The sequence below is a fragment of the Glossina fuscipes genome, unplaced genomic scaffold (assembly GCF_014805625.2).
Source record: "Glossina fuscipes isolate IAEA_lab_2018 unplaced genomic scaffold, Yale_Gfus_2 3, whole genome shotgun sequence".
Classification (NCBI taxonomy): domain Eukaryota; kingdom Metazoa; phylum Arthropoda; class Insecta; order Diptera; family Glossinidae; genus Glossina; species Glossina fuscipes.
In genome coordinates this window covers 3,716,887-3,741,282 of record NW_023998417.1, presented here as the reverse complement: position 1 = coordinate 3,741,282, position 24,396 = coordinate 3,716,887, and the positions used below count along the sequence as shown (strand labels likewise).

The following is a 24,396-nucleotide window of genomic DNA, read 5'->3' as shown; positions in this document are numbered from 1 at the left end:
ATAGCGGTAGTTTCAGTTTTCTTGCGATTTTCCAATTGCGTGGAGCTTTAAGCTGGTTAATTGATTTAAAAACTTCATATTTTCATTTGGCTATAATCTATGCATTATTTATATATGTGTATGTAAATATTTGTTTTCTTTACAAAAAAGCGATAAATGGTTTTGTCTTCAATCGGTAAAAACCAAAAAACAAATAATAATAAATAAATAGATGATAAAATGTAAGTTGTGAACTTAATAGATGGTTAAGCAATAACAAGTTAACGATTGTTTTATTAGAGAATAATGATGAAAAAAAAGTTAAAGGTCTTTGATAAAGCTAAAATGTTTATATGTCGCATTTTCATAAGCCAGAATATGTGAATTAACAGCTATTAACAAGAGTTTAAAAGTGTTAAATCATCCATTGTTTGTTGTTTTTCTTTTTATCGGCAACCACCTGATTACAAAAACTCTACATATGCAGAATTTTGTTATTGTGTAGCGTACGTGTTTGTATGTTTTGTAGTATTTCTCTTTGTACCATCGTCAGAATCATGTACAAACACTTGACGCCGTTTTTGTTTACATTGGTCGGGTTTCTTGTCAAGGTCACCGCAGCAACAGGAGCAGCCAGTAATGATAATCTTAATCCTTTGGTAAGTAATGCAGAAAATATACGTGTATACATTATCAATTGTTTTCCTGATTGTGTTTATGTGTTAGTGCTGTTTGTTTTTATAATTCCCCATTTCCTTTGCTCTTAAGATGAAATCTTAACCGAAAATAATTGCGTTTATATTGTTTTGGTTGATCATATGTTTTTGACACAATAGCGGCTCTATTTGGCATTTAGTGTTACCACGAGAAAGTGTAGTCTTATAAAATGCGGAAGATGAGATTTACTAACTAGGCAGCAGAATTTTGCACACAAGAAAAGATTTGCATTAAACATTCGCAGTAGATAGTCAGATGAAGAAAAATGTTTCGCTATTAAAGTAAAATCAATTTTTATTTGTACCACAAAAGCAACAATTGCTTTAATGTTTATTTTTGTAACGTTTCAAATTGGCAATGCTTTGATAGTTAATTAATTAAGAGAAAAAGAAAAACGGAAGAGGAAAATGTGTTTGTTACTCTCTTCGCATAGGCGAGTGAACATGCGAAGTTACCAACTTGTCATATTAGTCATTTCCCGTATTTTTTTCTTATTTCCGACAGATATTTAAAACCAATGATTGTTTCCTTACCGAACCAGTTTATCAACATAAGTTCGATTTTAGCGTTTTACGTTCCGATTTTGCTCATTTGACTGTTAGTGATACGGGTGACATATTTGAATTTAATATTTGCGGAAATTTATCGCGCACTTGTCATAATCGCAGTGATACTGCAGCCTGTTTAAAGAGATCGAATGAACAAGAATTTGTTCTAGGTTTGTATAATTTTTTTTTTTTTAAATAAATAACTTTTATACGTTATTTTTATAAATATATTCTTTTGAATTTAGGTACTCAACATGAACTGAATTACCATAATGGTAGAATGTATTTCAGTTTTACAAATGGTGAGAAGTGTGCTAGCGGCAAAACTAATGAAACGTATCAGTTGCATGTGTTTCTTGGCTGTGACTACACATTGGATACGAAACAATCGAAAATTACTTCCTACGTAAGCTCATAATGTAAACATTTAATAAAATAACACTTGTAGAAATGATTCTTATCGCATTAAATAGTATTTATGATATTTGTGATACTAGCAATGGTGATTCGTTTTTATATTCGGTCCGTCACAATTAATCCAGTATATGTCTTAAAATCAAGTTTTAGGTTATTAATTAAATTTTTTTTGGCCAATGATAGTTCTCATAATAAACTGACGGATGGACAAGCTTTCTTAAATGACATTATTTGTACCGTAGTACTATTTACCAATTAAAAGGCCAAGTAAATATTAGATATTTAGCTAAATAAGAGAGATAGAGAGAGAAAGAAAGGAAGTGAGTGAGAGAGAGAGAGAAAGAAAGAAAGGAAGTGAGTGAGTGAGAGAGGGAAAGAAAGAGAAAGAAAGAGAGAGAGAGAGAGAGAGAGAGAGAGAGAGAGAGAGAGAGAGAGAGAGAGAGAGAGAGAGAGGGAGAAAGAGAGCAACATTATCCTTTGTTCATCGTCTCAAGACAAGGCGGGCCCACAAATTTTATATAGATCTCTACCTTTATAATCCCTGTCAATATATACGTTTTCTTCTTTACATATTCCAAGATATGTAAATACTTTGTGAAAAATTAAGCAAAAAGACAAAGTCCATAAATGTAAATTTTCAAATTAACAAAGGTTTGAAGCACTTCAACCGAAGAACTTACGGGACGAGGATTCACGGCATACTGGGTTAGATGGTTATCTTCGGCGCCGGAGCGCTGATCCTATATCCCATAGATAATTGAAAAGATAGGTGAATTCTCAATATGGAGCTGCAAGAGGATATTGCATATTCAAAGTGAAAAACCATATTCCATATATTATTGCATCTATCAGATCAGATAATCATTACATTAATTTTAGACCTCTTCACGACCGGCACCTGTCGTGAAGATTCTAAATAATGTTTGCTCTGAATAAGCCCATGTATGGCTTAAGCTTAACTATAAATTCATTATTGATGACCTTGAGCAATTGAGTATTTGTAGTCTTTTTTTCTAAGAGAAAAAGTTCCAATTTTACTGAAAATCCTTTCCAAATTTTTTATTATAGTCCGAGGACGCTTGTTCTTTTTATATAACTTATGAAACACCGTATGCGTGCTTACCTGAACCGAAGACAATTATGGGCCGTAATTGTTCTGTTGAGGATTCAAAAACTGGACTCACATATGAATTAGGATCTCTAAGCGATACTAACTACAGGTAAGACGGGAAATTATCTATATTTCGTATTCGTTTACGTAATGTAACTGATTTGAATTCTTTAGGACGACGGATCGTAAAGGGAATGCTTTTATAATCAATATTTGCAAACCGGTTTTATACGGAGAGAATGCCATGTGTCCTTTAGGGAGCAGTGTATGTTTTGTTGACTTGAACGCCAAGGATTATACGAAAAAGTAAAATTCAATAATTATTCCTGTTCCTACATAAATAAGAAGCAATTATTTAAAATTAAAATTTATGTTTTTTTTTTCCCAAGATTTTTTGACTATGGTTTAGCGCATGCTCAACCAGTTATTGATAATGGCCAATTGATTATGCGTCATATTTCGTTGACACCGTGTAATGGTAGCACAAATTACTCGTCGACCATTTATTTTTATTGCGATAAAGATGTTAAGGTAAAACCGGTGCATATATGTACTTGCAGGCAGAGATTTAATTAATTCATTGCTTTCGTTTAACTCAAGTTGGAATTTAAAATAAAAAAATTTATATATGTATTTTTATTTTATTTCGCAATGCACACACGCATACGCTATAATGTACGCTATAATGTTATCTTATCTGGTGACAATCGTTACTGCAGAATGCCCATCCGGAATTAATGGGCTACCACGGTTGTTTATATGAATTTTCATTTGCTACTCCTTTGGCGTGCAATGATTTGGCTCCATGCACTGCCGTTACCCACGGCAACGAGATGTAAGTTGATTTTTGTTGTTGCTGCTGTTTGAATGTCGTCATAACGGTTTACTTTTTCATTTTTTTGTTTTTTTTCTTTTTTTTATCACTTGTTTATTTTCCATTTACGTTTTTCTATAAATTTTAATTTTACGCATATGCTTATTTGCTCTTTGTGTTTGTGTGTGTGTGTGTGTGTGTGTGTGTGTCTGTCTGTCTATACGGCACTAGTTATGCATGACTTTAATGTATTCTCTGTTTACCATTTCTCTTTTTCATACATACATACGTACGATTTGCGTGGTTGTGTGCGTATACGCGTACCGCGATGTTACTCGCCCCGTTTTACTTACAGTCTTGATTTGAGTTCGTTAAAGGATAAAACATTTACTTTACAACAAGACAAACAAAATTATAAGTTCGGAGTATGCTCCCATCCCGGTGAACCTTGTATGGAATCTGATGGTAAGTCTTTTATCGACTTTGCACTTTACGCTTACGCTATATGAAAATAATATTCATATGCCGTCTTTATGGATTATTAAGTAAGCAGATTTCGTCGTGATTTATTGTTATCTCTTTTTCCCCGTGGACAGAAGGGAGCTATGACCTTACGAATCACATGTAAATAGAGTTAATAGCTATTTCTGCCTTATATGGCTTTACCTGTTCATCTGACTATTTCCGATATTAAGTTCGTCACATTGAATTTTGATTTTTAGGTGACGTTACGTCTATTTCCAATTTTTAAGAGATCTATTTACCTATTATTTACAGAAACTTATATTTGCCTTCCGCAAACATTTCCCATCAATGCATATTTAGTCTTACTGTTTTTATACCCATCACCGAAGCTTGAGGAGTATATTCATTTTGCCGAAATGTTTGCAACGTCCAGAAGGAAGCTTCAGGTGTCTCTAAAAAGTATATTTATTCCTGATGAGCATCAAAGTCTAAATCGATTTAAACATGTCCATCTGTCCGTCTGTCCGTCTGTTGTAAACATTTTCCTGATCGCAAAAATGAAGCTGTCGATTTCAATTTAGGCAGAAATATTGAAAGTTTTTGCACGCAGCTTACTGTTGAAAATGGGCCAAATCTGTCGAAGAACTCGCCTACAGTACTATGGACACATTTTTTTTCCAAAAGGAATAAAACAAATTCTTAATTCAATTAATATTATGCCTCTTGCAGCAACAGCAGCAATTTGTCTTAAAACAACGTTTCTTTCAAATCGATTTAAGAATTTTCAAAAACCATAATTCAAGAGTTGCTAGCATCTATTTCACAACCAAACCGCTCATTGGCCATTATCTCCTCTCATTATCATAGCCATAATTATTGCATCGGCAATGAATCTATTGGCCATCTCTCTTATATTGCTACGAAGATACCACATTTAATAAAATGGCTCTGCATAAAAATTTACCGATTTTCTAAGAGACCTAATTGATAAGAAAATTGTATTCGGTCGTGACCGAATATTTTATACCCATCATAGTTACCCTAAAAGAGGCAAAAAAATCAATAGAACTAAATTTTGATCCTTCATAATATGTAGTGGGCGCGATTGATTTTTTCTCTTTTCAAAATAAAAGTTTTTGTAGGATAGGCGTGTGGGCGCTGTAGGCGTATCCTTTGAAAAGCTTAAGCATTTTCAAATTTTTTTGCATATTTTTAGACCAGATGTTCATTTTCGCTAACGGGGGAATCTTTAACACAAGAATTACAGAATTGCGCAGATAGACAGCTGGACAAACGCAAAGACGGACATGCTTAGTTGCATTCTAAATTTGAAACTTTATGGTGTTTTTGTAGCTTATTTCTGCGCTCTATTAAAAATCTGCGCGGTATTGGAAAAAAAAGTTAAACTGTGACACACTACAATATTGGGTGGGCGTGGTCAATTTTCTCTGTTTTTGTGCAGATAAAATATCCCAAAGAATATCGTTTTCAATTTTTGCATGATTTTATCTGCTGTAGTATGTATAATAAGAGTAATGAAGAAAAATAAAAATTTTTATTGCTTTTCGTCCATAACACGTTAGGTATGTCCCTCGATTGATTTAGTCGTCATTTTCAATAGCAAGCTGCGTGTCAGAACTTGCAAAGATTTCGCCAAAAACTTGAAGTCGATAACTGCTTCCCTAAGGTCAAGAGAATGTTTACAAAAGACGGACGGACGGACACAATCAAGTCAATTCAGAATTTGATTCTGATCCAGAATATATATACTTTGTAAGGTGTAATATGAAGTTTGCTTGTGGACGTTGCAAACGTTTTGATGATGGCGATGAGCACAATAAATAAGAACCCCATGTATTCAAACACCAATCAATTATGAACATAAACGTAAACTTTTTGTGGCAGTTGCAATTATTGCCGTGTTGCTGCATATTGTGAGTGTATTATTATCATCATTATTATCATCATTGTCGTCATCACTGTTATCATTGTATAAATATTAGGTGATCCAAAAAATTTTTTTTAATGGAAAAAATAGCAAAATATATGAAGTGAATCAATAAAATGAAGATATCGTAGTTTGAGAGTTGCCTTGCACGCTACACAATCATATATGATTTTTAGGAAATAAATTGTTGCTGTCAATAATTTCTATATATATAGACATATGTAACAGATATTATAGTGGAATTTCGACTTTATATAGTTTCGATATGAAAACGGTCATGTCTAAGGTCTTAAGCTAATAAAAAGACTTTTCGCTTATAATGAGTTAACGATTCACTTCGGGGCATATCTAAATTTATCCTTCTTCTTGAATCGTCTTTAAGTTGAAAATGCTGCCTTTGATGAGTATTTCGAACAACCTTGTAGTAATATAAAGGCTTATTGAAAAAAAATCTTAGACTAAAAAAAAAGAAAAGACATTGAACACTAGCAACAGAGGCTTCCGGCTTTAATTTATAAAAGTACATTGGATATTGAGCCTATTAGTTTCAACGTAGTTTGTAGAATGTCGATAAGTTTTGTCGCTCCAATGCAATACTTCTAGCCCGGAAGGAAAAGTTAAGGCAGTCGCAGAGATTGTGCTTTGTAGTGAGAATTTCTCCACAATTGTAGATTGGGGAGGAAGGCTTCTTTAAGATCCATTAAGATCCAAGGCGAATTTTTGGAATGGTATGGACCTTGATTTACTCAACATTTGTTGCATATAAACGTGAAATTAATTGAGGGCTAATGGAAGAGTAGTGCTGAAGATTTCCTGTGTGTTGTAGATTTCCTTCCGTTAATTTTCTCTTTAATTGTTTTTTCCAATGTATCTTTGAAGATCCAACTTTCCCATGACATCATCCATAATTAGAAGTGCAGAAGCAGCATACTTTGCCACTCGATCAGTCTGCTCATTTTCCAATAAACTGATATAACTTGGCACCTAAGAGGCATTTTAATTTTTTTGCCGGGTGTTGTAAGGATATTCTTCAATTTGTTGATGGTGCTGAGCCGTTTAAGAGAAAATCAGTTTTAGGCTTTTACTACATATTTAATTTATATGATCTAGATCTCCGAAGTAATTCTGTTGGTGCAAATCATACAATAAAGTAGATTTACTTTGCGGTGCTGTGCATAGTAATGAAATCAATTGCAAAAGTGTTTACCTTACCAGATAAGAAAAGCCAATCAAAATCCAATTCATAGAATTCAAATTACGCTCTTGAATATTAGATATTAAATAAAATGAAAAAAAAATAAAAAAAATGAAATCAATATAAAATTCAATTGAATACAAATGCAAGTAAATACACACAAGCTGAGTACGTGCTTAAAAGGGTGTTTCAAATTGCCCTAACAATCGGTTATTATATATTGAATACATATTGTACTATATACAATTTTTATGCAATAATCAGTGAGCGATACGAAATCATGGAATGGATGCAAGTTTCCCTTTTTCAGTTTCTTTTCATTTTTTAGTCTTTAAAATTGCTATAATGATGAAGTGATCTTTTCCGATTATATGACGCGACCTAGAAATTTTTCTATTGCTATGCAATTACTGGATAGGTACATTTTTTGTGTGATTGTGCCGACATACATAGCTGAAAGTATACTCATTTTAAACTATAAAGTAAATTGATTGGGTATTTTTTTACACCCTGTATATTATACTTACTTACATATATAGATATATATATATATATATATATATGAACATGCATTAGGCTGTAAATATATGTATAAAATATGCACAGGGCATATTTCATGTTTATTCTCTCTCACACCTGAGTGCACAAATAAACAATTCTATGAGAAATTTTGGTCTAAATGCAATAAAAAAAAAAAAAAAAAAAAAAAATATGCTACGTGAAAAAAAAGCAATGAAAATCAAATTTTACGAAAGTAGGAAAGTAAAGGATAAAGTAAAAAAAAAAAAGGAGAAAAAAGAAAAAGAAAAAAAAAAAAAGGATATAACAAAATTGAAAAACTAACAACATTAAATGTGGCTTTAAGGGAAAGCGATGAAGATTTTGTTTGCTGTATTTTGTATTCCTTATCGGTCTGTCTATGTATCGGTTCAACTGCGATAAATAAACCAATATAATCCAACTAATAGATGATGTGTACATCGTACGTCGTACGTTGAAGAGCAAAAAGATAGAAAATAATAAATGCATACATACACGCAAACATGTGCTCACAACAAACATGCCTACAGCACTACTTTTGACACTCTTCGATATATCTTTGATTTTATTTCTTAGCAACACAAATACCAGGAAAATATAAAAACTTTACCAAATCCGATAAAAACAGGAAACATAAAAAAATTTGTAAATGCTTTGGTTTGGTGTTGTATGTTGTTGTATGTTGTTGTATGCTTTACTTTATGCTTATCTATGTGTGTGTGTTTGTGTGTGTGTGTGTGTTTGTTTGAGCGTGTGTTTGTGTGTGGTTAAATAAAAATATTGCGACCAAATTGCAAATAAGATGAGTACGAAGAATGAATGAAATAAATTATTGATGGTTTAGATCGAATATTTTGGCACCTACGACCGCCTTCTATTAGCAATTCAAGAGCACGGTAAAGTCAGCTGTTTTAACTTTAACACTTTAACTCTTGCCTACCATGGCCAACTAGTTTCACATTTCAAACTAGTAGGAATAGCCTCATATCAGGCCAATAAGGCGATCCATTGGAAAACTTTTGTAATCCAGCGACAACGTTAATTGGAGCGAATTTCTTTTAGTGTAGCTGACCCTGTTCATGATTTTGTGATTAGATCATAGAAGTTATCGAGAGAAGTTATAAATTCTTTTTAATTAAATAGAAGCGTTTCTATTATATTTTCCTTTTACTACGTATACCGTATAAATGTTCATAAGCATGCCTTCAGTCAATGAGACAATGCGAATTGTCTTTGGGCGAAGAAAATAACATTTTTCTTTGTTAGAAACCTGTGATGCAGAACTTATCCGTGACATATATATATACATACAAACATACATATATGCATCCATGCATGCATGCATGTATAAACGCATACATATATGCATATATATATAAGAGTAATAATTTAATAATATATTACATACAGAGAAAGAGAGAGAGAGAGAGAGAGAGAGAGAGAGAGAGAGAGAGAGGTATATATATTTGATTAGATCGCAGAAGTTATCCAGAGAAGTTAACAAGCTTTCCAATATTTTTGTATATACATGTAAATGATTCGCTAGCTTTCCGGTCTTTGGAATAAATATTTCGAAAGCAGAAATGACAAGCAATCATTACAAAATCACTTTGGTCCTAAACATAACTTATGGGCCGACGAGTGCACACTTACCGTGGCTGTCTTTTGCTTGGCAAACAATAGGCAAATGGGAATCAGTCCATTAACAGGGTGTAGGATTTGGAGCCGTCAAGTCAGCTGTGAAGAATACTAACTTTGTCTTTCACCAAAATTTTTTCCTAAATTCGCTAAACTCTTTCATATCAATTAAAGAGAGACTTTCGAGCTTGTGTTTGCTGCATGACAGTCTGGAACTTGGGGGGTCTCTCACAAACTTATTGAGGCCGAAGTGACGCAAACAGTCAGGATGAGTATTGAAAGGCTCTAGGAGCACATAGGATTCCCATTTCGCAAGTTATGGGTTTCGTCGGTCCACATATTCGATAAGGGGCAAGTACTTCCAATTTGTTTTCCTTGTAACCTTCCTAGGAGTGTCTATAAGCAAAGATATAAGAAGCCTTACCGCATCTCACGAATTAACTAATTCAGCGAAGACATGTACGCTTGACTCATAGGCCTTCATTCCCCTTATAGTGGTACTGCAAGGTTGTTCTAAAATTTATTTAGATAACTAACTAACTAATACATTGATTAAATACAATAGATGTAACGGTGTAGTTATATAAAACCAAGTCTGACAGACACATGCACGCCTGGTTGCACTAACGATCCACAACCAACCTGGATCCACGACACTAAGGTAGGAGCGTATACTATGGTTACACAAAGGTGGTAGGAGAGACTAGAACAGGCTTACAAATGTTTAGGCAAGTTTCATCTGGTTATGTCAATAAGAAACAAAATATCAATTGTTCTTCACTAGTTACGGTCTAGTTGTGTTCAGATTTACTATAAAAATATGAATTTAAATCTTAGCGCCTTTCATAGTTAGCTAGATCTTTTTCTCATAGGAGAATATGCCTTTTTCGAAGAATGACCAATGGCAAGTTTCACGCGGTAATAAAACCGCACACAAAAAAAAGTGAGGTTATGATATGCTGCTCAGCGTATAAAAACGCAAATAACATAAGAAAGGAAAAGCACACTTGATTGTTATAGCTGTTTGACTGAGTATGGGCGGGCCAGTGAACAGATTGCTTAATGAAAAGCGAGAAGAGTTAAGTAGTTTGTGTTCTTTGACTTTACGACGGAAAATTTATCGTGCAAACAGACCAAGTTGGATAAATTTATTCCTTTTTTTTTTATGCTAAACAAGGATACACATATATGGCTGAGGAGTCCATAAGGCGCTTTATAATCCATTCACAAACTTAATATACCGTCTGCGGTGGATATAAAAAGGAGAAATGTGAACAAATTGCCTTAGATATTGAATCAGTGTTATAAATTTTACTACATAGTTGGCATAAAATAAATCCTTGACTCGTTTTATTTATTATCACATATACACACAAACCCACACACACACACGCACGAGTACCAACACTTTGTTATGAAAGAAATTGTTCTCGGGCATAAAAAATCAAACAAAATAAAATGTTGTTTTTTACGAGAAATATTTATCAGATCTTCATAGCAGACGGTATCGTTAAATATAACGTAGCGTATTAATTTTTCACGTCAGGCAACAAAGCTTAACAGAAATCCACACCTTATACATATCTTAAGTCAGTCCATAAAAATATAGTTTCTCCTTTAGAGACTTGTCACTGTATATTAGACTTACACCGAGTAATATTCTTCTTACTCCCCCTCAAATTCCTTCGTACTGTTTGTGTTCATGTCATTGAATGTTGAAATCGAGCCTATGCAGCGACTATTATTACAATTCCCAAAAGAATAGTCCAGGGAAATCAATTTTAATCAAAAGAAGAAGAAACTGAAATGCAATATATATTGAGGGTCTTGACAAAGCATGGAGATCTTTGGGAAATGTGGGAACGCTTGTAATATTCTTGCAGAAGGCCACACTAAATTTTTTTCAAAGAAAGAAAAAAAAAAAGAAGAAGACAGCGTTCCTAGTGGTTGAGCAACCATAGCAGGAGTAGATGATATTCTGCTGGCATAAATCGAACATGGCAGTTGTGACATCGTAAGGGTTCTGTCAACATATACTGTTTAGCTACTTGGGCTAAGCTATCTATTATAGGGCAATATGCATGGGATTGTAAGAGTGAATTAAGAACTCCTGCCTTTAGGCGAAGCCTAACACTGCCAGCAAAGAAAATAACCTACGTTTTTTAATCAATCGTTAAAACTTGCAGGCTTAACTCATGACTAAGTCGCGCCCCTAGCATTATGGCTTTGTCATATTTCACTATATCTTTCCCTAAAGTCTCTAAAAACTATTGCTTACGATATTGCGATCAGATGTCGTAGAAACTTTAAAGTAAAAATTTCCCACAGAGTGTGGTCTGATCAAATGCACTCTTTAAGACAAGTAGATCTACTGCTTTGCGTTTCTTTTTTTTTTTTTTCTTTTAAGAGTGGAAGAAAGTGAAAGATAAAGGATATGTGGAACTGGAAAAGATCATAAATGGGAACTGAAAAAGTACAGGAGGTTCATGTACTCATCCGTTAGGTTAAGTAGAGTAAAGTTTTATTTGTTACTTGCACTACTCCTCTACCGAAAAGTACTCTCTCAACTTATTATGATAGTATCCTCTTTTATGACAATTACAAAACTTTTCAATTTCAATTTTCCGTATAATACGTTGAATACTTTTTAGGCAACCGGGTATTTGCTGAGAGCATATACTAGTGTATGTTAATCTTTTATACAATAACACACGTAAACGTAGATGAGAATGTCAGTTTAAATCGGACATTTGGATTAAAATAAATGAATATTTTTGGGAAGAGAAGTTGAGATCGCGTCAGGCACACACACACACACACACACACACAAACAAATGCTATATGCATAAGTAGAAGCATAACAAGCGAATACAGCAAAACATTTGTAGCTCATGTATTGTATGTAATGTTGATTGGGCCGTGCAAATCTACATATGTATATATGCTTGGACAGGCATGCATGCATGCATGCAACGTTTACAGTGGAACATAAATTTCGAAAATAGAAAATTGCCAAAACGTGTGTAAAATATACAATTAACAAACATGTAACCGGCGACACGATGGACAAGTGAAGTGATGTGAAGCGATATGATGTCATTTTATTGTTCTTTTTTACTAAATTCAATGCATACGTATGTAAAATTAACAACAACAACAGCAAGAAAATGAATGCTGAATCTTGCATTTTGCAACGAAAACGATTTACGCTGAATGGTTGAATGTTTTTACGAAAAAATTTCAGAAGCAATTTCAACAATGTCAACAAAACGAAAGCTGAATTTATGTAAGGCAATATATATATACATATATATATATATATATATATATTTTTTTTTTTTTGTGTACAAATGTACCAAATGTACATTCTAAAGAAGAGTAACAAAAAAAAAAGAAAAAAACAAAAAAATGAAATTGAAAACAATTTAAAAAAAAAAAAAAAAGAAAAAAAAAACAAAGCAAAAATTCTAAACAAATGGATTGTGTGTATAAAGAAGCAAAACTAAAAACTCTATGGTATATATGGATGGTGGTCATCACTAGCGGAAAAGCGAAAATAAACAAGAAAAATAAAAAAAATGGGAAAAGTTTTTGGGAAAGAGAAAAACCGCAAAAAATGTTGCATTCCAAGCATTTCATTTAATGCCAGCGGCCGTTGTAATGACAAATATTATCAGTCTGCAGCAATTCAAGTGAAATGGTCCTTATTTTAAGGTAGCATTCGACAACAACAACAAGAACAACAACAGCAATAACAATAGCAACGACGGCATCAACTGCAATAATTGCGGAACAGCAATAACAACAACAACAATAATAAAAATAACAATAACAACAACAACAACAACAAGTAAGATTTTACACGCATCGGCAACAGCAAATGTAGCTGATATTGTCGCTCGATTGGGTTGGGTTTTGGTTGCCTTTAGTCATGTTTAGATAAGAAATGTAATGAAAGAGCAACCACCACGCCCGCACATTTAAGCGTCTATACGTTCTAGAAAAGCGGGAAATTTTGTAACGCCAATACGTAAATACGCAATTCGGGACTTTATATATATATATATATATATATGGTGGCAGGCTCTAAATAGGCATACATATATATACACTACTATTAATACTATTACTATTGCAATATTAGCAAAAACTATGTACATAAACTAGCGCATAAACAAACTTATACTTATATACACACACATCTATATATATATATATATATATATATCTAAAGACTAAAAGCCTAACTATTGGATTTTCCTAGCAAATGATTTGCTTTTGTATCGGACGGTAAGCGCGTAGGGTTTAGATTTCTTTCATTTATTTGGTTTTGTATTGTATGTGTACATGTGCGTATATGTATGTGTATGTGCGTACGGTCGCGCTTATGTTCTTGTTTACGAATATATAGAACAAATGAAACTTTGTTCAGGACGCGTTTCCAGTGTTATTATTGTTTATTTTGAGAGTTAGGAAAAGTCACAAAAAATTAATGGAAATAGAGTCGAGTCAAGTTGCAAAAAAGTTGTCCTAAAATGTATATTTCACATAGTTTACGGTTACGGTTATATAAATTACGTTACCTAACAAATATATAGAGCACTATCGGGCTAATTAAAGCTTCATACCTTATTTGATTCAATATGTTGTAGATTTTTCTATACATAAAAAAAAAAAAATAAAAAAAAAAAAAATAAAAAAAATATAAAAAAAAAACAGAAGAAGAAGCAGAAAAAAATTTCACTCTATAAGACACTATGCACTATTATGTGCTTTAAACAGAATCAGGTCCATTCCTGCAATATCAGTAGAGCGAAATTTATTTATATTTGATTTTGAAAGAGGCCTCTCGGCCAAGCTTGCTTTTAAAGAATTGCCGAATGACGAAAAAAAAAAAAAGCTCTTTAATTTGCTTATATTTGTAAGACTTAGCTTATATGAGGTATAAATTCTTGTATTACTAACGAGTTGACAAGTCTGACATAGCCTGGATATGGCATAGAGTAGTACTTCAATTGTATATACAATAGATTATAATAGCAAATGGCGAACTATGAACGGCGTATAGCGAACAACAAATGGCTATTCATAGTTTAGAGGCGCTCTCGATGAAAACAGCCTTCCCTGTTGTGTTGTTGGCATGCTGACTGACTGACTGGTTGGCCGGCAACCAACAGCCAACAATAATGCCTTGAATTGTTGGAGTAAACAACACATGCACTTTTTATGCCATTTCAATGTCGCAACGGAAATGCGTGTGTGTTTCCGTTTCCGTTATAACTTCTAAATGTAAACCTGAATTATGATTCACGTACCACATGGCTGGCAAGCAGAATGAGAAAAAAAGAGAGTGAAAGAAAACAAGCACCACCATCACCACCACCACCACCAGCACCAGCACAACCAGCAGCACCACCAGCAGCAGCACCAGCAGCAAATTGCTATATTTTCCCGTAGTAACGTGTGCAAAGGGCGAACTATATTGGAACTATATTGGGTTTTTGTGCTTGTTTCACCGCGGGGAGAAGTTTTAATAGGACAAGGCATAGAAATGCCTTAAAAATGTATTCGTACGAATGAATATTTTGTACATAATTTCATTCATTTTTCAATGGATACGACATTTCGTTCACGTTAGTAGAAACGCATTGGCGAAACGACAAACTTCAATATTTCTTTTTTTTAATTTAACGTTTTCCTAAAGAGAAATTCAAGACATTTTCTTTACCTACCTACCTACTTACTTGCATTCATAAGATCATAATTGCTGCTGCTATTATTTATTAATTTATTGTTTTAAGATTAAAGTAAACAAATTTTAAGATTAAAGTGGGATGGGCTTTTTAGACCAGTAACGGTATTAATTTCATTAGAATATCTATATATATAATTTATTATTCGTGAATGTTTCGTCCATATTTACCTCACTTCACCTAAGAATATAAAAAGGATTTGGGGTTTGTTTAAAGCGGTTGAAACAATCTGTTCCGCGTTTCTATTCCAAAATTTATGCAAGATTTGAATTTACTGCCATTTGTGTATTAAAGTGTTGGCAACACCAAAAAAAAAGAACACAAATTTGACAGCTGACAATTTAGTTGGAGTAAAGGTGCAGCATTACACGACAAAGTAGTCCGATTTCCGTTTCCGTTGTTCCGTGATGGCTTCGTTAAGTGTCAAAATTGCTGCATTTGGGGCTTAGAGAACACACATGTGCTTGTCGGAAAACAAATTCATCCACAGCGTGCAGATTTTAGGTTGAAACCATCATCAGAGATTGTAGTTCTTTCAAAGTGAGGCTGGTCGACAACTCAGTTGTTTTTTTTTGCCTAAATTGGAAATGATATTGATGTGAATGACATCTGGTGGACACGGAATGGCCCATTGCCATACATCCCATCAAGGAATACAATTGCTGATCGTCTACTCTTTCGTTTTGGTGATCGGAATTGGCCCCTAATTGAATTACGGCATAGGACATCCCTGGTCGTGTACTCCTTTGTTTTGGTGAACAGAATTGGCCCCTAATTGAATTACGGTATAGGACATCCCTGGTCGTGTACTCTTTTGTTTTGGTCATCAGAACTGGATCCTAATTGAGTTACTGCATGAGACATCTCTGGTCGCGTACTCTTTTGTTTTAGTGACCAGATTTGGCCCCTAATTGAATTACGGCATAGGACATCTCTGGTCGTGTACTCTTTTGTTTTGGTGATCAGAATTGGCCCCTAATTGAATTACTGCATGAGACATCTCTGATCGTGTACTCCTTTGTTTTGGTGACCAGATTCGGCCCCTAATTGAATTACTGCATGAGACATCTCTGATCGTGTACTCTTTTGTTTTGGTGATCAGAATCGTTCCCTAATTGAATTACGGCATAGGACATCCCTGGTCGTGTACTCCTTTGTTTTGATGAACAGAATTGGCCCCTAATTGAATTACTGCATGAGACATCCCTAATCGTGTACTCTTTTGTTTTGGTGATCAGAATTGGCCCCTAGATCATGTAATTTAATACCACTGGATATGTTTTGAAGTCAAACGTCTATGCGAACGAGCGCGCAACCACCCGACGCAGCATCAACGAAGTTCGGCGAGAAATTTATGCGAAATGGTCATAAAAAATTTCGATAAAGTACAGCATATGTGCCGGCAAAAACTATGGAGACCATTTACCCGATGCGCTATCCTGCACATGATCCTATCTCATGTATATTACGATTCAATAAAAATAAATTACATTTAACAAGAAATAATTGTTTTAAAACTTGCGTAAATTTAGGAACACCCTATATTGCATTGAAAACAATTTCGATAGCTTTCCTTAGCGTACTTTAAGAGATATTTTCGGAAAAAATTATTTAAGACTATTCGTTGTCTTTCCATATTTTTGCTACAATTTTGATAAAGTAATTTTTCCAACGTTATATCGATACAAATGCAATGAAAATTTATATATTTCCTGTTCACATGCTTACATACATGATATAAACGGGCTTTCAGGTCAAAATTTAGTGTTATATAGTTTTTTTTCTGTTCTTTTTTTTTTTTTTTTCTTTTTTCTTAACGTATTCTATGGTCGCTATTTCGAGAGTCAACGGTCATTTTACAAACATTTTAAGGCATTTACTATGATTTGTAGAAGCATGTATATGCGCGTATGTGTTTTTGAGAATTGCTCATCTGTAAAGCAATAAAATTCATTCGTGGTAGTAGGCCAACACATACATTTGGGTCTTTTTAGAGAGATTAGACGACTAGTAGTAGGAAAGAGGAAATCATATATGGAACGAATTTTGGATACCCAACTACTGAGTTAAAGTCAACTTATATATTTTTTTCATATATTTATCTGTTGTCTTAGGGTTATTTTAGTGCTTTATGCGAAAGGTGGGGTGGGGAGGTGAAATGGGGAGGTAGTTGGTGATAATATCTTGAGATGAAAAGTCAATTTAGTTTTGTGTTTTTGCTTGAATTTTTGGCTTCTGCAAGGGACAGAGATAGATAGAGAGCGAGAGAGCGAGAGAGAGAGAGAGAGAGATAGACATTGTTACATTGATTCACATTGACAAAGATTACCTATGATTCTCATACAAAGTCTGTAATTTTGATTTTGTAGGTGTGTTACAAATAAAATGACGATAAAATTGGCATAGAGCGTACTTTTGTCTTCTCCCGGTGTCGGATATATAAAAAGGTCATAAAAAGAAGAGTTTACTTTTATAAATCTGTTTGCTTCTTCACATTGGGTGAGGAATTTTATTGCCATTCGTTTGTAATATACATTTTCATATATACATACATTTATGCGTGCATGAGTATACGTGAATCGAATAGCTACTACATACCATTTATGAAAGTTTGTGCCCATTACTCACCAAACTATTGAGTTAATTTTTCAACTTGATTGCATTTAAGTTGCAGCAACAGTAGCAACACAAATCGATAGATAAGAAAGGAGACGAAAAGTTAAAAAACTTTATTACAAACACATAATGGTTTAATTCGAATCCAAAGTTGCCCTATTGCCAATTAATAATGTCAGTCAATGAATAATCCGCAATAAACTACGCTCCATAAAGGAGAGTGAGAGAACGTGAGAGTGAGAGAGGGAAAGAGGGTGGGAGAGAGGTAGGGTAAGAGTGAAAGAGAGAGTTAGACGGAGCAGAGTGAGAGGGTGAGAGGGTGAGAGTGAGGGAAAGTGAGAAAGAGTGACAGAGAGTGAGAAAGAGTGATAGAGAGTGAGGGAGAGAGTTAGAGTGAGAGTGAGAGAGACAGTTAGTGTGAGAGTTAGAGTGAGAGTGAGAGAGAGAGAGAGCGAGTGAGAGTGAGTGACTGAGAGAGAGAGAGAGAGAAAGAAAGAAAGAAAGAAAGAAAGAAAGAAAGAGAGAGAGATAGAGAGAGGTGTCTAGAAACCGAAGCCTAATTTTCATTCTTTAAAAGGATGTAACTAGCTTTTCATATTTAATTATCCTTATTTCGCATTAACACGTAACCAGGACTTTAAAGACATATATATATATGTATGAAACAAAAAAAGTTTCCAATGAAATGGATATTGAACGTAGGTTTTAAAGTGTAGTTCCCTTCCTTGGAGCAATCGTAGAGAGAAGGAAATCCTTATCCTTTAAATGTTGCATTAAAAAGGAAACAACAAACCAAATAATTTACCAAAATTTTCAAGTCGGGTCCAATCTTGCTTGATTGAACGATCCTATTTATTATCGGTTTTCGAGATTGCAATGAATAATTCGATTTTCTTTTATTTACTCAATTATTTATTTGGTTTCGAATTGAGAAAGTTACAAACGGAATGACTCACTGTATTGAATTGTTTACTTTCGACATTTAAGTCTAGTGAAAGTTATAAAGACAGGCAGAGAATGTGTAGGAAAATTTTCAAATTGATGGTGATTATATGGAATATATTTTATTCTTGAATGAACTTGAAAAGAAAAGATGAACGTTCGTTCCCTCCGCATGGAGAATCTTTATTGCAAAAGATATTTGTGAATATATAAATTTTTGTTCAATCTCCATAAACGATTCAAGTTTACTTGCGAAAGTAATTTAACTTTTCTATGGACTTAATTTTACTTTTAGATATTTGCTGGAGACAGACAGGCCAAGTATATCAGTTATTTTAATCCAAAAAAACAGAAAAAAAAAGAAAAATTGTTAAAGATTTTATATTTAAGAAGAATATAATGAGAAAAGGATTTTTTCTCCTTTTTTTATTTTCTTTTTTATTAGTATTTCTCCCCTCCCCTACTTATATTTACATTGTGTTTTTTTTGTTCCAGGTGCTTGTCTCTCTGTCAACGGTCAATCGACCAGCCTGGGCAATGGGAATAGTCATTTACGTATTAATCAAACTGGCACACCTTATCTGCTTTATGAGAACGGAGCCAATTGTGAAACGAGCAAGAATGTAAAAACGAAATGGTCAACAAAAATTGAATTTGTTTGCGCCCACAGCGTTAACAGTAACAGGAGCAATGATAAAGATAACAGTGGCAGCAACGGCAGCAGCAGCACTTCTAAAGATGATAGCATTACTGCCGTTGGCCCAAAAATAATTGAAAACTCCAATTGTCAGCTGTTGATACACTATCAAACGGAGTTGGCCTGCCAAGAGCAGATTACATGCAAAGCTAAAGTTTATGTTGATCATACCGAAGATGGCACAGGTGCCGAAGTAATCGATTTAACGCCACTGATTAGTACAAATAAAAATTATCAAGCTAAAGTTGATGCAGCAACTATCAACGAACATCGCTTACCTAATTCGATTAAGGTAAGCATTAATCATAATAGAATTTAAGTATTTGCAGATTGTGCGACGAGGTTTTGCGTTTATCTATGCTATCGGAGAATGTGAAATATATTTTACATACAATATTTTATTTGTAAGATTCTGAGCTGATTTAGCTCAAAGTAAGTCCAAAGCAATAATAATAATAATAATAATTTTTGCAAGGGTTGGTTGCATTTGTGAATAAATAATCCATCATAAGAACCAAAAATAAAAAAAAAGGCTCACATAAAAAGAAGCGACTCATTAAGGTCCCCTTTTTCATATTTTCGCAAGTTTATGGACACACGTCTTCTATATTCACATTAACTGCAGATGATCCAATATTTGTGTGCAGAGCTGTGATAGCTGTCAACTCTTATAACAATCTCTTTTTCTATATCTCAACTAAGCTACCGGATTTTTAAAAATATTGTTTCCCCAATTCTCGTTTATCGAAAGCACTTAAATACCCCAGTTAGCGAAAATGAAGACAACGCCTACAAATTTGCAAAAGAGTTTAAAAGTGACTTTAAGTATTTGAAGGACACGCCCACAACGCTTAAAGGTGTTAAAATTCTTTTTATTTCAGTGATGCTTCTAAAGATTATTGAATTTAAGTGCAATCGCGAAGGAATATATATTTGCTCGATCTATTAAACCAATAGGAGAATTTTAAATTTAAACATTTCTCAAGTTCAAGTAGAATAGGTAGTGCTTCAAAAATTTCTTAAATTACATACATTTTTTATTTTTTGGCTTTAAGCCGGTCAAGTGCTAGTGAATGTAACATCATCATGTAAGTTAAATAGGATATTAATAACTTAGAAGGCCTCCTAAAGAAAATCACATAAAAATAGGTGCCATTGTATACTGTGAACGTGTGAGTTAATTCACTCGGATTCGGATGGATATAGCGTAGATGTAAAAGGTGTATAAATAAGTTGTTACCGGTTTTTTGTGAAATTGCTTTTGTTTGCCTATCACCCTTTTTCAATCTGTTTCATCTGTTAATAGGCTCCGAAGTCGTGAACATGTACCAAACGATAAAGAATGTAAATTGCGGAAAAGGATCATTCAAAAGTACAGAAGAATAGAATGAGAATACGTAATAGGAAAACAATATTGGGCGAAGAAGGGGTAACCAAGTGCAGCAAATGATGACAAAATAAGCAAACGTGGTCAAGACTTATATCAGCGTATGATTGCTAGCCATCGAAAAGTTTTCTCATTTTCAACTGCAGGCAGCTAGGGAGCCGTAACCTTACCAGCAAAGTCCCGCTTTAGAGATATAAAAAAAAGAAAAAACGTTTTCCCACCCTATCCTTACGGGGAACAAAAAATTGCTATACTTTTAAAAATCCAAAACATCCAAGTCAATCATTAACACCGACAGCAGAACCAAATTGTTTCCGACAAAAGGCAATACTCGGCGTTTGCAATTCGGGGGTGTTCATACTTTCAATTTACCGCTCAGTTGCTTTTGCGGATTGCATAGGTTTCAATTCTTTTATTCTTTGTGAAGTAGATTACAACTCTGTTTTTGCAAATTTTACTCCTCAGAGGGAATGTGATGGCATTTTCTTCGTTTCATTTACAAATTAACTGCATTCGTCTTGTATGCATGTCAGTGTACCTCGACGAACTCAAGAGCTCGGTGAGTTAACACGCACTTTGAAGAATTGCAATTCGATATAGTTGGTGATCGATCGCCACCCTCGCAGTGTTATATTAAAAAAGAAGGGTTAAACGTTTTGGCTCAAACTGTCAAAAAGTGATTTGAAAAATAAATTTTTTATTCTTATTTAATTTAATTTAATTCATTATCATATAATTTGTTTTAAGAATTTTCTTTCATTCATTTTGTATAAGCTAAACAAGTTTGAAATGTTTCTTAAATCTATTTGATTTAATTTCCTTTACATTTCAATTATGTTTTAGTCTCTTAAACAGAAATTCAAGGATTTCCATTTGATGTTAACAGCTATGTTGTACAATGTGCTCGTTTTTATTTTGTTCTTATATTTGCAGTTTTTCCTCAATGTCTGTCGACCATTAGTGCCAAAGTATGGCCTGGGCTGCCCAGGTGGTTCAGCAGCATGTATGGCAAAAATGGATAAAATAACTGGCAAACCGGAAGAGGAACAGGTATGAGATGTTGTTTGCATATTACAGTCGTAACTTAACACACAAAAACGTAACTGAAAACCTTAAGCCTTTTATCTCAGTGATATGAATGCTTTTCGGGGCTAGGTGGCTAGGGGGTGGGGGGGGTAGGGGTAATAGTCGTTCGGTCTCTTATAAAGAAAAAGAAATGTTGTTATAACACCCAAACACCCAACAATGAAAGCATACTAAACTTGTTGTATTGTTTGTAATTATATAAAAAGTATTGTTATAAAAAAAAAAAAAAAATAAAAAAAACATTGCTACCGAAGGTAGGGTATTTTAGTTTAGAGTTTCTGTTGTGTCTGTTCATTTAATATGTGCTTTTTAAAAGTGTCTTAAACTGAATCCGAAAACACACAGTTCACATCAGTGTCACATGCAATCTAAAATTAATTCCACAGATTATATATTTGCGAATAAGTGCAATCGGCTTAAATTTGCTCGTAAAAAGGTTGAATACATTAAAGCACTTTTAAACCATTACTTGTCTAGATTACATATGGAATATGGATGTTCTGCTTGAAAAGTGTATAATCAACAGAAAACTGAGCGATTTGCAGATTGTTATCTTAAGTGGTGGATAATCCAGATTAATCGAAAGACGGATATGATTTTGCCACTAACCTCTATACTTTCGAATAAAACGGAGTGTAAAAGAGTTCCATTTGCACCATTTGAATTTTTGAAAAATTTGAATTTGGGAATCAGAAATGAAAAGTAGCCGAAGCTTTTCTTATTTCCCGGAAATTTTCGGTCATTACATTATTTGCTTTACTGTAATGCAAATAAAATAATTTAAAAAAAAAAAGCGACAGTGACAGCCAACTAGGGCAGATCTCTCTTGAGGAGGGAAAAATTAGCAAATTATTCTAATAGTTTGAAATTCCATAGTGCAACGAAATTTTTTTGAAAATATTTAAATGCAAAAGAAAAAGTAATGCTTGGGAGTTAATTACCTTTGTACATATTCAGCATAAAACAGCTCGTCTTCTTTACGATGTCATTCTCTCCAGTTGAAATCTTTAAAAATTTTCATTCAATTCAATGGTCATGTCTGTCCGTTCGTCCATAGTATGTCGTATGAATTCACTCACTCTGTCGCAAAAATTCATAACAAAAACAAAAGTTGACATAGGTTTTCTAAGATGATAGGAATGCAGATGAAGTTTGAAGATAAAAGTGGTTTGCAGTGCCACATATGCCTTTACTGCAAGACACACAAAATTCTTCTTTAGGAGGAGTACATTACAAGTTAGAGATGCAGTCTTTGCTCTCATGCCCATCTTAATACTTAAGTTTAGGTAATTAACTAAACATATTTATGACGATACGAAGGTACTTGAAATTCGGCTCGAAACAAAAATAACTTTTCAACTATGTATTGACACTGAATACTCTCCGAAATAAACATTAGTACTTAGGCATCTCAAGATTCGTTTTAATTTAATAATTTCTCTTATACACAATATCGGGTGATATTGTAGGTGCGTATAGATGTTTTCGTGTGTAAAGATTATTGGATAGGAATTTTCTGTTCTCCGTGATTGGTTTTTAGTCTGTGAACGCTTTCGGCAAAAACTAATCATATAAGTGGTCTTTAGTTACCAATGCTGTAATTCTGTACGTGTTTATCTTTACTCCGTTTTTCTGCAAACATCGTAAAGAATTTCAATTTTTCAATCTTTTCGCTCTTGCTACTGCCATTCTTTCTCGTTAAAGGAGGTAAGAAATGGTAATTAACTTAAGAGTATCTTTAAAGTTGTTTTCAAAAAAACAAGTAAATTTTTAATCTTTGTTTTTTTTTTTTTTTCTTTTACTTCTACTTATATCTTGAGCTTCAATGTATTTAACCTTAATCTTTTTCCCCTTGAGGAAAATATGTGCGGCGGCATATAAATGCGGAAAGACGGCTTATTACCCTTACATATATTTATATAAATGAATGCGTTAAACGTTCACAAATATTCATACATGAATATGCAGAAAGGGAAACGAACAAATATAATAAATTTTATTACGGCAAAAAAAAAAAAAACTGAGAACAAGTCTTAAATATGTTGGTTTGCAAAAGTCATGCAGGATAAGGCAGACGAATATATGTATATAACATGTACATATATAAATATGTATTCTTCAACACGCATACATACGTATATATATATATATATATGTATAAATATATATGCATACATATACAAATATATATATATATATATGTATACATATAAATATATATATATATATATATATATGTATACAACACTTTAAGTTTAACTAGACGTAACTTATGGTCTTTATATGTATGTGTAGACGATGCATTTCCGTTTACATTAAAAAGTCATTCAAAAAAGTTTCATTAATTTACATAAAATAAACATTTCTGCGATTTGTGATAAAGAAAAACGCCAATTAAAGCACTTTAGAATATTTAACAATTACAACCTTGTTGACATTTAAATAACTAAAAAAAAAATAAGTCGTATTTCCTTTAGCGCAGTACGTCACCACTTACTTAAATTAAATATATAAAAACCCTTTTACACCCATCATCGAACGAT

At 33.5% G+C, this 24,396-nt stretch overlaps 1 protein-coding gene across 1 annotated transcript in view; it reads left to right on the top strand.

Moving 5' to 3' along the window:
- The first annotated feature begins 183 nt into the window (after positions 1-183).
- LOC119634480 (cation-independent mannose-6-phosphate receptor) overlaps positions 184-24,396 on the top strand; it is a 107,124-nt gene continuing 82,911 nt past the window's right edge. The window contains exons 1-11 of the mRNA XM_038028693.1: positions 184-221; positions 467-638; positions 1,201-1,414; positions 1,490-1,650; positions 2,730-2,881; positions 2,947-3,078; positions 3,162-3,303; positions 3,492-3,607; positions 3,942-4,051; positions 19,179-19,672; positions 21,701-21,817. Coding sequence (XP_037884621.1) covers positions 498-638; positions 1,201-1,414; positions 1,490-1,650; positions 2,730-2,881; positions 2,947-3,078; positions 3,162-3,303; positions 3,492-3,607; positions 3,942-4,051; positions 19,179-19,672; positions 21,701-21,817 — 1,779 coding nt within the window. The 5' untranslated portion in view covers positions 184-221; positions 467-497. The remainder of the gene's footprint in view (positions 222-466; positions 639-1,200; positions 1,415-1,489; positions 1,651-2,729; positions 2,882-2,946; positions 3,079-3,161; positions 3,304-3,491; positions 3,608-3,941; positions 4,052-19,178; positions 19,673-21,700; positions 21,818-24,396) is intronic.